General features: G+C 54.2%; 1 protein-coding gene across 1 annotated transcript in view; it reads left to right on the plus strand.

Annotated features, from left to right (window-relative positions):
* The window catches only part of gon4lb (gon-4 like b), a gene marked incomplete at its 5' end in the record, with an annotated part of 21,627 nt that extends 9,243 nt beyond the window's left edge, over nt 1–12,384 (plus strand). Inside the window, 20 exons of the mRNA XM_079227415.1 lie at nt 433–473; nt 3,326–3,495; nt 4,062–4,338; nt 5,811–5,897; nt 6,003–6,225; nt 6,404–6,554; nt 6,648–6,798; nt 6,883–6,999; nt 7,201–7,894; nt 8,249–8,391; nt 8,503–8,758; nt 8,839–8,996; nt 9,171–9,368; nt 10,097–10,240; nt 10,341–10,637; nt 10,718–10,804; nt 10,892–11,018; nt 11,095–11,968; nt 12,059–12,161; nt 12,245–12,384. Of these exons, the coding sequence (XP_079083541.1) occupies nt 433–473; nt 3,326–3,495; nt 4,062–4,338; nt 5,811–5,897; nt 6,003–6,225; nt 6,404–6,554; nt 6,648–6,798; nt 6,883–6,999; nt 7,201–7,894; nt 8,249–8,391; nt 8,503–8,758; nt 8,839–8,996; nt 9,171–9,368; nt 10,097–10,240; nt 10,341–10,637; nt 10,718–10,804; nt 10,892–11,018; nt 11,095–11,968; nt 12,059–12,161; nt 12,245–12,361 (4,415 nt within the window). The 3' untranslated portion in view covers nt 12,362–12,384. The remainder of the gene's footprint in view (nt 1–432; nt 474–3,325; nt 3,496–4,061; nt 4,339–5,810; nt 5,898–6,002; nt 6,226–6,403; nt 6,555–6,647; nt 6,799–6,882; nt 7,000–7,200; nt 7,895–8,248; nt 8,392–8,502; nt 8,759–8,838; nt 8,997–9,170; nt 9,369–10,096; nt 10,241–10,340; nt 10,638–10,717; nt 10,805–10,891; nt 11,019–11,094; nt 11,969–12,058; nt 12,162–12,244) is intronic.
* Nucleotides 12,385–12,447: the final 63 nt, after the last annotated feature.

Below are 12,447 nucleotides of genomic sequence, written 5' to 3' on the forward strand. Positions count from 1 at the left end.
TGCAGGCAGACAGAGAGCAGAGCAGCAGTGTGCTCTGATCCGCGCTATTTTAATAATCGTTTTTAGCTATTTTAATAATTGTTTTTAGCTATTTTAATAATCGTTTTTAGCTATTTTAATAATCGTTTTTAGCTATTTTAATAATCGTTTTTAACGTGCGGGCACCGCGCTACCTTTTTAGTATCTATATACTGTGCAACTTTACAGAGTAGTGTAAAAAAAAAAGTATTTAAATCGGCTCAGGCACCGGAAGGAAGCACCGAAATCTGAGTTGCTTTTCGGTCCAGTGGGTACCGGACGTGTTGGAACCGGTGCCATACTGGCACCGGTTCTCGGTACCCAACCCTATTGTTGACTGGATCTAGGTCAAGGCCCTCAGACCCGGTGTTTATCATGTTGTCCTCCCTTTGGTTAACACTTCTTCTTTTTCAGAGAAGGAAGTGAATGAGCTGCTGGAGGAGCTCTTTGACACAGTGAGTTGAGTGGATTTTAACCAGCTTGTGTTTCTATTGAGCAGCTTATGTTGTTCACCAACGGTATCTATTGTTTACCTCGCTGTTGGTGCACATGATATTTGGCTTACCAGTCATACTGACAGTCAATCGTAACCTGTAGCTCTATTATAATCATTTTAACTGAAGTTATGGACCAACTACCAGACTGGTCTACTCTTTGACGAGTAGGGACTCTGTGACGAGTAGAAGGGACTTTGTGACGAGAAGGGACTCTGTGACGAGAAGGGACTCTGATGAGAAGGGACTCTGATGAGAAGGGACTCTGATGAGAAGGGACTCTGTGACGAGTAGGGACTCTGTGACGAGTAGTAGGGACTCTGTGGCGAGAAGGGACTTTGTGACGAGTAGAAGGGACTCTGATGAGAAGGGACTCTGATGAGAAGGGACTCTGATGAGAAGGGACTCTGATGAGAAGGGACTCTGTGACGAGTAGGGACTCTGTGACGAGTAGTAGGGACTCTGTGGCGAGAAGGGACTTTGTGACGAGTAGAAGGGACTCTGATGAGAAGGGACTCTGATGAGAAGGGACTCTGATGAGAAGGGACTCTGATGAGAAGGGACTCTGTGACGAGTAGGGACTCTGTGACGAGTAGTAGGGACTCTGTGGCGAGTAGTAGGGACTCTGTGGCGAGTAGTAGGGACTCTGTGACGAGTAGTAGGGACTTTGTGACGAGTAGAAGGGACTCTGATGAGAAGGGACTCTGATGAGAAGGGACTCTGATGAGAAGGGACTCTGTGACGAGTAGAAGGGACTCTGATGAGAAGGGACTCTGTGACGAGTAGAAGGGACTCTGATGAGAAGGGACTCTGATGAGAAGGGACTCTGATGAGAAGGGACTCTGATGAGAAGGGACTCTGTGACGAGTAGTAGGGACTCTGTGACGAGTAGAAGGGACTCTGATGAGAAGGGACTCTGATGAGAAGGGACTCTGATGAGAAGGGACTCTGTGACGAGTAGTAGGCACTCTGTGACGAATAGTAGGGACTCTGTGACGAGTAGTAGGGACTCTGTGGCGAGTAGAAGGGACTCTGTGAGAAGGGACTTTGTGACGAGAAGGGACTTTGTGACGAGTAGAAGGGACTTTGATGAGAAGGGACTCTGTGACGAGTAGAAGGGACTTTGTGATGAGTAGAAGGGACTCTGTGACGAGTAGAAGGGACTTTGTGATGAGTAGAAGGGACTCTGTGACGAGTAGTAGGGACTCTGTGGCGAGTAGTAGGGACTCTGTGGCGAGTAGTAGGGACTCTGTGACGAGGAGAAGGGACTCTGTGAGAAGGGACTCTGTGAGAAGGGACTTTGTGACGAGTAGAAGGGACTCTGTGGCGAGTAGAAGGGACTCTGTGGCGAGTAGTAGGGACTCTGTGACGAGTAGAAGGGACGCTGTGAGAAGGGACTCTGTGAGAAGGGACTTTGTGACGAGTAGAAGGGACTTTGTGACGAGTAGAAGGGACGCTGTGAGAAGGGACTCTGATGAGAAGGGACTCTGTGACGAGTAGAAGGGACTCTGTGACGAGTAGAAGGGACTCTGTGACGAGTAGAAGGGACTCTGTGACGAGTAGAAGGGACTTTGTGACGAGAAGGGACTCTGTGACGAGTAGAAGGGACTCTGTGACGAGTAGAAGGGACTCTGATGAGAAGGGACTCTGTGACGAGTAGAAGGGACTCTGTGACGAGTAGAAGGGACTCTGTGACGAGAAGGGACTCTGTGACGAGAAGAAGGGACTCTGTGACGAGTAGAAGGGACTCTGTGACGAGTAGAAGGGACTCTGTGACGAGTAGAAGGGACTTTGTGACGAGTAGAAGGGACTCTGTGACGAGTAGAAGGGACTCTGTGACGAGTAGAAGGGACGCTGTGAGAAGGGACTCTGATGAGAAGGGACTCTGTGACGAGTAGAAGGGACTCTGTGACGAGTAGAAGGGACTCTGTGACGAGTAGAAGGGACTCTGTGACGAGTAGAAGGGACTTTGTGACGAGAAGGGACTCTGTGACGAGTAGAAGGGACTCTGTGACGAGTAGAAGGGACTCTGATGAGAAGGGACTCTGTGACGAGTAGAAGGGACTCTGTGACGAGTAGAAGGGACTCTGTGACGAGAAGGGACTCTGTGACGAGAAGAAGGGACTCTGTGACGAGTAGAAGGGACTCTGATGAGAAGGGACTCTGTGACGAGTAGAAGGGACTCTGTGACGAGTAGAAGGGACTCTGTGACGAGTAGAAGGGACTCTGATGAGAAGGGACTCTGTGACGAGTAGAAGGGCCTCTGATGAGAAGGGACTCTGTGACGAGTAGAAGGGACTCTGTGACGAGTAGAAGGGACTTTGTGATGAGTAGAAGGGACTCTGTGACGAGTAGGGACTCTGTGACGAGGAGTAGGGACTCTGTGACGAGGAGTAGGGACTTTGTGACGAGGAGTAGGGACTCTGTGGCGAGTAGTAGGGACTCTGTGACGAGGAGTAGGGACTCTGTGACGAGGAGTAGGGACTCTGTGGCGAGGAGTAGGGACTCTGTGACGAGGAGTAGGGACTCTGTGACGAGGAGTAGGGACTCTGTGACGAGGAGTAGGGACACTGTGGCGAGGAGTAGGGACTCTGTGACGAGGAGTAGGGACTCTGTGACGAGGAGTAGGGACTCTGTGACGAGGAGTAGGGACTCTGTGACGAGGAGAAAAGACTCTGTGAGAAGGGACTTTGTGACGAGAAGGACAGAAGAGAAGTATCCGACTCAAACAAAGAGTTATGTTTTAGCTTAGTTCAGGAACTGTTTCATCAACAGTGTGTTTAGTATGACGCTGACGTCAGGTAAATGTACAGCTCCAGGAGGAGGTGGCAGCTGAGGAGGGGGAGGACGAGGAGGAGGACGAGCTGGAAGAGGGGCAGGAGGAGGTGGCAGCTGAGGAGGAAGAGGAGTTGGAAGAGGCGGCAGCTGAGGAGGAAGAGCCGTCACAGACTGGGCCCAAATTCAACATCCCCCAGGCTTTACGGTAATGTCCTGCACAGAGTCCTGATGCAGGATGGGAGGTCACGCATCTACACACTCACACATCTACACACACACACACACACACACACACACACTACACAGTTGGGTTGATGTCCTCTTTTGCTGATCCGGTTCATATGAAGAAGGAACTGTTATTTACTGGAGTTGAGATGCTAATCAGAATACACAGATTGGCCGGTGTGTTTCCTGGACCGCTGAACAAGAGCCGTGACAACTAGAAAAGCTGCGCCGGTTCAAATAGAAGCGCTCTGTTGAAATGTATTAAAACTCAATTCATATGAGCCGGTTTCAAAGGCTTGACGCCAGCCCAACCTCACAAAAAATTTAAAAAAAAAAAATCCTCCTTTTGGGACGGTGCAGCAGAGAAGTGCTGTGACTGCTTGGGTAAGGAGGAAGAGAAATGGCCTCTGCTGCTGCTGCTTCGTCTTCACACAGAACCCATGAAGAAGAATCCAGCCGAGAGGCGACATCCTGTGTCCGTCTTCGTACGTCCTGCTTGTTACCGAGACTTCCTGTGCAACTGTTGTCCCTTTCTGCCGTCCGTAGTTTTGAGGCTCCGTTAGCCAACATGTTGACGGAGCGGCGGCGAGAGGTCAGGAAACAGTACGAAGCTCTGCAGCAGAAGAGAGCCCTGCAGGACACCACCAACCACCACCGGGACCACGTCCCGAAGGACCACGTCCCGAAGGACCACGTCCCGAAGGACACGCCCAGCCCGCAACCGGACCACGTCGGTCCCGTCTTAGTGCTGCAGAGCAGAGTCCTCCCCGTCCTCCACCTGGACCACACCCAGACACTCCAGCTGCAGCAGCAGATACAGCAGGTAGAGTACGCCATAGAGTCCTCTGGTGTCCCCCTATAGAGTCCTCTGGTGTCCCCCCATAGAGTCCTCTGGTGTCCCCCTATAGAGTCCTCTGGTGTCTCCCCATAGAGTCCTCTGGTGTCCCCCATAGAGTCCTCTGGTGTCCCCCTATAGAGTCCTCTGGTGTCCCCTGGTGTCTCCCCATAGAGTCCTCTGGTGTCCCCTATAGAGTCCTCTGATGTCCCCTATAGAGTCCTCTGGTGTCCCCCATAGAGTCCTCTGGTGTCCCCCATAGAGTCCTCTGGTGTCCCCCCATAGAGTCCTCTGGTGTCCCCCTATAGAGTCCTCTGGTGTCTCCCCATAGAGTCCTCTGGTGTCCCCCATAGAGTCCTCTGGTGTCCCCCATAGAGTCCTCTGGTGTCCCCCTATAGAGTCCTCTGGTGTCCCCTGGTGTCTCCCCATAGAGTCCTCTAGTGTCCCCTATAGAGTCCTCTGGTGTCCCCCATAGAGTCCTCTGGTGTCCCCCATAGAGTCCTCTGGTGTCCCCCATAGAGTCCTCTGGTGTCCCCCTATAGAGTCCTCTGGTGTCTCCCCATAGAGTCCTCTGGTGTCCCCCATAGAGTCCTCTGGTGTCCCCCTATAGAGTCCTCTGGTGTCTCCCCATAGAGTCCTCTGGTGTCTCCCCATAGAGTCCTCTGGTGTCCCCCCATAGAGTCCTCTGGTGTCTCCCCATAGAGTCCTCTGGTGTCTCCCCATAGAGTCCTCTGGTGTCCCCCATAGAGTCCTCTGGTGTCCCCCTATAGAGTCCTCTGGTGTCCCCTGGTGTCTCCCCATAGAGTCCTCTAGTGTCCCCTATAGAGTCCTCTGGTGTCCCCCATAAAGTCCTCTGGTGTCCCCCATAGAGTCCTCTGGTGTCCCCCATAGAGTCCTCTGGTGTCCCCCTATAGAGTCCTCTGGTGTCTCCCCATAGAGTCCTCTGGTGTCCCCCTATAGAGTCCTCTGGTGTCTCCCCATAGAGTCCTCTGGTGTCCCCCTATAGAGTCCTCTGGTGTCTCCCCATAGAGTCCTCTGGTGTCCCCCCTATAGAGTCCTCTGGTGTCCCCCTATAGAGTCCTCTGGTGTCCCCCATAGAGTCCTCTGGTGTCCCCCCATAGAGTCCTCTGGTGTCCCCCTATAGAGTCCTCTGGTGTCCCCCATAGAGTCCTCTGGTGTCCCCCATAGAGTCCTCTGGTGTCCTCTATAGAGTCCTCTGGTGTCCCCTATAGAGTCCTCTGGTGTCCTCTATAGAGTCCTCTGGTGTCCTCTATAGAGTCCTCTGGTGTCCCCTATAGAGTCCTCTGGTGTCCCCCCATAGAGTCCTCTGGTGTCCCCCTATAGAGTCCTCTGGTGTCTCCCCATAGAGTCCTCTGGTGTCCCCCATAGAGTCCTCTGGTGTCCTCTATAGAGTCCTCTGGTGTCCCCTATAGAGTCCTCTGCTTCTGTCTCTCTCTCAGCATGTGCAGCTGCTGACTCAGGTTCACCTGCTGTGTCGCCGTGTGGACGCCCTGAACCACGAAACCTGTCTCACCAAACATTACCTGGTTAGTGAACACTAGCATTACCTGGTTAGTGAACACTAACATTACCTGGTTAGTGAACACTAGCATTACCTGGTTAGTGAACACTTGACCCTCTTGTCCCTCCAGGAGGAGCTGCAGCAGTTTGCCAGTCGTCGTGAGGAGGTTTTCCTCCCGAGCAGGTTCAGAGTGGGTAACCTGCAGGGGGCGCTGGATCTCCTGCAGGAGGAGCAGCACAGAGCGCCTCCTCCTGCTGCTCCTCCTGCTGCTGCTCCTCCTCCTGCTGCTCCTCCTGCTGCTGCTGCTCCTGCTGCTGGACGCTGGCTCCCCAGGATGAGTCCCGCTACCAACAGTAAGAAGGGAAATCAACTCCATGGACTCTTTGGACTCTTTTGTGTTTCTGATCATGTTTGGTTGTTCCAGCAGTCTGTTCTGGTTCTGGTTCTGGTTCTGGTTCTAGTTCTGGTTCTAGTTCTAGTTCTGGTTCTGGTTCTAGTTCTGGTTCTAGTTCTGGTTCTGGTTTTGTTCAGGCCTCGCCTTTCCTTTCTTGCCCGCCGACGTCGCCTGGCTGCTCGCCACACGTCCCATCTTCCTGTACCCAGAACTACTTCCTGTCTGCAGCCTGGACCCCGCCTTCCACCCCCGACTCCAGCGCAGCGTTTACACTGCAGGAGAGGACGGGTACATGTACACCAAAACACAAAGTACACACATCTATATATATACATATACACGTACAACAACAATAACGTTTCCCATAATGCCTCTGGGCAGTCTGATCGTTCTGGGTCTGAAGCACTTCGAGGGCACGGTCCAGCCGGACCAGCTGATCAGCTGCTACCTGCTCCGCAAGACTCGATGGAACTTCAGGAAACACATCAGAGAGATGAGCGGGCCGAGAGCGCCGCCCAGCAGCGTCATCAAGGTGACGTCACTGTGACATCATCACACGCACTCTGCAGTCGGACAGGTGGAGCTAAAGTCCGTCTTTGTGTCTTCATGTTTTCAGACGTTCCTGACGCAGAGGGTCGTCCCACCGCTGCCGCTCGCTTGCATCAGAGTTCAGCCGGGAGACCGGCGCCCCCCGGTGGACAGAAGCACCGCCAACATGCCCAACTGGCTCAAGGTCGTACCGGCAGATGTTCTACTTCCACACTCGCATAACTTTGGCTGCATTTATAGAAGTCTATGCTTCATGTGTTAAAGCTGCATTCTCTCTCCTGACCACCAGGGGGCGACTCCTCTGGTTGTATAGAAGTATGTGCTTCTATGCATCATATGATGTCACCTGACGTCCACTAACGGTTCTCTGATGTTCTCCCTGCAGAACAGTCAGCTGATCATCCAGAAGACCCGACGGCCCGGGTACCCCCCCGCCCGGCCCCCGGGCTGCACCCTGAGGCTCCACCCCCACTGGCTCAAGAAGGCCCCCCCGCCAGCCCTCCCGCACAGACGGCTCTTCAACTTGGCCCACAATGCATCTCTGCTGCCACTCGCCAAAGCCCCAGCAGACAGACGGGTGGACTCGCTGGTAGACGGGCAGACAGCGAGACAGTCGAAGAAACCGGCAGAAAGACAGGAGGACATGCAGGAGGACAGACAGCCAATCCGCTTCCTGGCCCCGCCTCCTCCAGGTATAATGGTACTCTCCAACTCCCCCGCAGGAGCCTTGGCTCCGCCTCCTGCCTCTGGGGCCGTCCCATTGGCTGCTGTTCGTACAGTCCCCGCCCACCCAGTGTGTGCTGACATCTACCCGTCCTGCCTTCCTATTGGTCGGAGGATGCAGCAGAACCTCCCCCTCCCCTCCCCGGCCCACCTGGACACTACAAATCCCACAATGCCTTGCTCAACCGACGCCGTGAAGCCGGGGTACTTCCTCCTCCAGATGGTGCGCACGCCACAGGAGGTGAGACAGGTGGTGAGACAGGTGGAGGAGGAGAGTTCAGCTTCAACATCAACACTGAGTCCTGAGTCGTCATGTGAGGAGGAGGACGAGGACGAGGAAGACTGGACTGCTCTGGGTGTAGCTCATTTGAACGGAGGAGAGGAGGAAGAGGGGACAGATGGAGGAGGAGGAAGAGGAGGAGGAAGAAGAGGAGGAGGAGGAGGAGGAGGAGGAGGAGGAGGAGGAGAGGAGGAGGAAGAGGGAACAGATGGAGGAGGAGGAAGAGGAGGAGGAAGAGAGGAGGAGGAAGAGGGAACAGATGGAGGAGGAGGAGAGGAGGAGGAGGAAGAGGGAACAGATGGAGGAGGAGGAGAGGAAGAGGAAGAGGGAACAGATGGAGGAGGTGCAGGAGGAGGAGGAGAGGAGGAAGAGGGAACAGATGGAGGAAGTGCAGGTGGAGGAGGAGAGGAGGAAGAGGGTGGGGGAGGAGAGAAGGAAAAGGATGAAGATCAGGACCGACAGGGCGAGGATGAGGAGGAGGAGGATTTTGATGACCTCACGCAGGATGAAGATGAGGAGGAAGTGATGTCATCAGCTTCGGAGGAGTCAGTGCTGTCTGTTCCAGAGTTACAGGTAATTGTGGAGATGGTGACCTTTGACCTCTGTTGAAAACTGGACCCCCTAGTACAAAGAGGCGAAGCGGTGGCCGGTGTCTATGAAGCAGCTGACCTTTGACCTCTGCAGGAGACCATGAAGCAGCTGACCTGGCTGGCGGCGGAGCGGCGGCTCTGTGCAGACGGCGACTCGGAGGAGGACCACTCCCCGACCTCGCCCGGCTCTCAGGAGGAGGAGGAGGAGGAGGAGGAGGAGGAGGAAGAGGAGGGGCCTAAAGGGGAGGTGTCTGGAGAGGGGCGGGGCCGCGAGGCAGGACGAGACGAGGAGGCGCCGTCGGGAGAGGGGACGCCGCGAGGAGGAGGCCGCTGTCCCGGACGGGGCCGAGGTGCGAGCCGTCTCCGACAGCTTCTGCTGCACTAAAGGGCTCCTTACTGCGTTTTTCACGGCCGGCCTTTCTCTCCGCAGGCCGGAGCCGACCTCTCCGACCTCTGAGGAGGCGTCGCCGGGAGCGCCACAGCAAAGACGCCGCCAAGCTCCTGCTGCTGTACGACGACAACATCCTCACCAACGACCCGCACAGGGAGAGCAAGGACCTGGCCTTCGCCCAGAGCTACCTGACCCGGGTGAGACACCTGGGCCAATCAGAGCCGAGCGCACCTGGGCCAATCAGAGCTCTGGTTGGACGAGCGTTCGTGTTTCTCGTGTATTAAATGGCGTCGCGTCTCACCTGTGCCGTTCTCTTAGAGGACAGGTGTACAGTAGCAACAATAAGCCGCTGACTGTTACTGTGTCTTCAGGTGCGTGAGGCGCTGCAGGACGTACCTGGGCAGGTGGAGGAGTTTGTGTCTCTGCTGAACGATTTCGAGCAGGTGGGAGACGGACAGGAAATGATTTCGTTGTTCAGAAAGCTGCGCTGCATCCTGGGAGACCGGGCGGACCTCCTCCGAGACTTTGCTGCGTTCCTTCATCCTGAGCAGGCCCTACAGTGTGGACTGGTGAGCAGTGCAGGTGTATCGCAGGTGTATCGCAGGTGTATCGCAGGTGTATCGCAGGTGTATCCTAGGTGTATCCTAGGTGTATCGCAGGTGTATCGCAGGTGTATCCTAGGTGTATCCTAGGTGTATCCTAGGTGTATCGCAGGTGTATCCTAGGTGTATCGCAGGTGTATCGCAGGTGTATCCTAGGTGTATCCTAGGTGTATCGCAGGTGTATCCTAGGTGTATCCTAGGTGTATCGCAGGTGTATCCTAGATGTATCGCAGGTGTATCCTAGATGTATCGCAGGTGTATCGCAGGTGTATCGCAGGTGTATCCTAGGTGTATCGCAGGTGTATCCTAGGGGTATCGCAGGTGTATCGCAGGTGTATCGCAGATGTATCCTAGGTGTATCGCAGGTATATCCTAGGTGTATCGCAGGTGTATCCTAGGTGTATCCTAGGTGTATCCTAGGTGTATCGCAGGTGTATCCTAGGTGTATCCTAGGTGTATCGCAGGTGTATCCTAGGTGTATCGCAGGTGTATCCTAGGTATATCCTAGGTGTATCCTAGGTGTATCCTAGGTGTATCCTAGGTGTATCGCAGGTGTATCCTAGGTGTATCGCAGGTGTATCGCAGGTGTATCCTAGGTGTATCGCAGGTGTATCCTAGGTGTATCGCAGGTGTATAATACAAACGTTCTTGATCACCTGCACCTTGTAACTGATGGAACTCTGTCCCGACGGCAGTTTGAGGAGCAGCAGGCGTTTGAACGCAGCCGTCGCTTCCTGCGACAGTTAGAGATCAGCTTTGGAGATAATCCGTCACATTATCAGAAGATCATCAAAGCTCTGCAGACCGGGCCAGACCTGAGTCCAACCAGCATTGACGAGGTACGGCACGGACTCACGAGACAGGATCAATAACCTCTCAGACACCAGTTTAGACATGATCAATACGTGATTATTGATGGTATTGATCACTGTGTTGCAGCTAAAGGCTCAGATGGCCACGCTGCTAAAAGGCCACACCCATCTGCAAACTGAATTCTGGGTATTCTTTGACGAGCTCCGCCCACCTCCTGCTCGCCCGGGACAGTTCGAAGAAGCCCATTGGCCGGATGACGGAGGGGGCGGGTCAGACGGCGGAGAGGGCGTCGGCCTCGTGTCGGGTGGGTTGACCAGCAGCGGCTTCGAGGAAGTGACGCTCCCGGAGCTGGAAGAGGAAGAGATCCAGCCAATGACGGGCCGGCGCCAGAGGCTGAAGATGGCCCCTCACCGAAACTACAAGGTCTGGTGTCACATGGAGGGGGACCTTTCACTCATGGACTTCTTCTCACACTAGTTCTGACGCAGCTTGATGTGTTCCAGGACTGTGATTGGTCGGATAAAGACTGCCGTGACGCAAAGATCCCTAGACACAGGAGGAAAGGATGCTCTTGCTGCCACAGCAACAAGGTCTGTCCTCTTGGTGTGAATGAGAGAGGTAGAGAGACGGGTAGAGAGCTCCACCTGCCCTGACTCACCTGTCCACATCCCATTCAGGCCTCAGGGGGCGTGTCCAGAGCCATGAAGAGTCTGGACCTGCTGTACTCTCAGATAAGCTCCGCCCACGACGAACCAGGTGACAAAGACCTGGATCTGAAGGGGGACGACGACAGTCCACAGCCAGGTGTGTGTGTGTGTGTGCGCGTGCGTGTGTGTGTGTGTTATAATTAACAAGACAGGTGTGTTGATTCTGTTGACAGAACGAAGTGGTGCATTATGGGAAGGCTCATTCCCTCTTATTGACGACAAGGAGGAGGAGGAGGAGCTAGACGACGAGGAAGAGGAGGATGAAGATGAAGAGGAGAAGAAGACCATTGAGAAGAAGCAGAGTCCGACGGTGAAGAGGAGCAGGAGAGAGGTGGTCATGCAGGAGGACTCCTCCATGACCTCTATCACCTCCTCTATGGCCTTTACCACCTCCTCTATGGCCTCTACCACCTCCTCCATGACCTCTATCACCTCCTCTATGGCCTCTACCACCTCCTCTATGGCCTCTATCACCTCCTCTATGGCCTCTACCACCTCCTCTATGACCTCTACCACCCCCTCTATGGCCTCTACCACCTCCTCCATGACCTCTATCACCCCCTCTATGACCTCTACCACCTCCTCCATGACCTCTATCACCCCCTCTATGGCCTCTACCACCTCCTCTATGGCCTCTACCACCTCCTCCATGACCTCTATGACCTCTACCACCTCCTCTATGGCCTCTACCACCTCCTCCATGACCTCTATCACCCCCTCTATGACCTCTACCACCTCCTCTATGTCCTCTACCACCTCCTCTATGGCCTCCTCTATGACCTCTACCACGACCTCTATGACCTATATCACCTCCTCTATGACCTCTTCCACCTCCTCCATGACCTCTACCACCTCCTCTATGACCTTCACTCCTTCGATCTCTTCCTCCATCTTCACTTCTACCTCAGTTCCCTCCTCCTCCACCTCTTCCCCCGGCTGCTCCTCCTCCTCTGCTCCTCCTCGGCCTAGTCCTCCTCCTGACCTCCCGGTCTGTGCCAAGAACATCTCCCTGACGGCGAGCGGGGAGAAGGTCATCCTGTGGACCAGGTACACTTCCTGCTCACCTCCTCTTGTCCATGTGAACTCCTCCTCCTCCTCCTCAGGAGCACAGACTGAGTTTAACCTCATTGTTTACAGAGAAGCAGATCGAGTCATTTTGACGACGTGTCAGCAGGAAGGAGCCAATCAGAACACGTTCCAGGCCGTCTCTACTCTGCTCGGCAACAAGACTCCGAGCGAGGTCATTGGTTGCTGGTCGTCTGTGATTGTGATTGGTCGGCTGTCGGGCTGAACGGTGTCAGTAACTCTTCCTCGTTCCTGCAGGTCTCTCACCGGTTTCGGGATTTGATGCGTTTGTTCCGGACGGCGGCTCGCCAGACCAGCTCTGAAGATGAGGCTCCGCCCACTCAGACAGCAGCAGCCAATGAGGAAGAAAACTGATATTAACCAATCAGAAGAGCCGCAGATTCAGTTGTTTTTGTTTGATATTTCCATGACTTTTATTGTGAAAGGACTCTGTTTTTACT

Source organism: Taurulus bubalis (assembly GCF_910589615.1).
Source record: "Taurulus bubalis genome assembly, chromosome: 12".
In the NCBI taxonomy this organism is placed as follows: Eukaryota; Metazoa; Chordata; class Actinopteri; order Perciformes; family Cottidae; genus Taurulus; species Taurulus bubalis.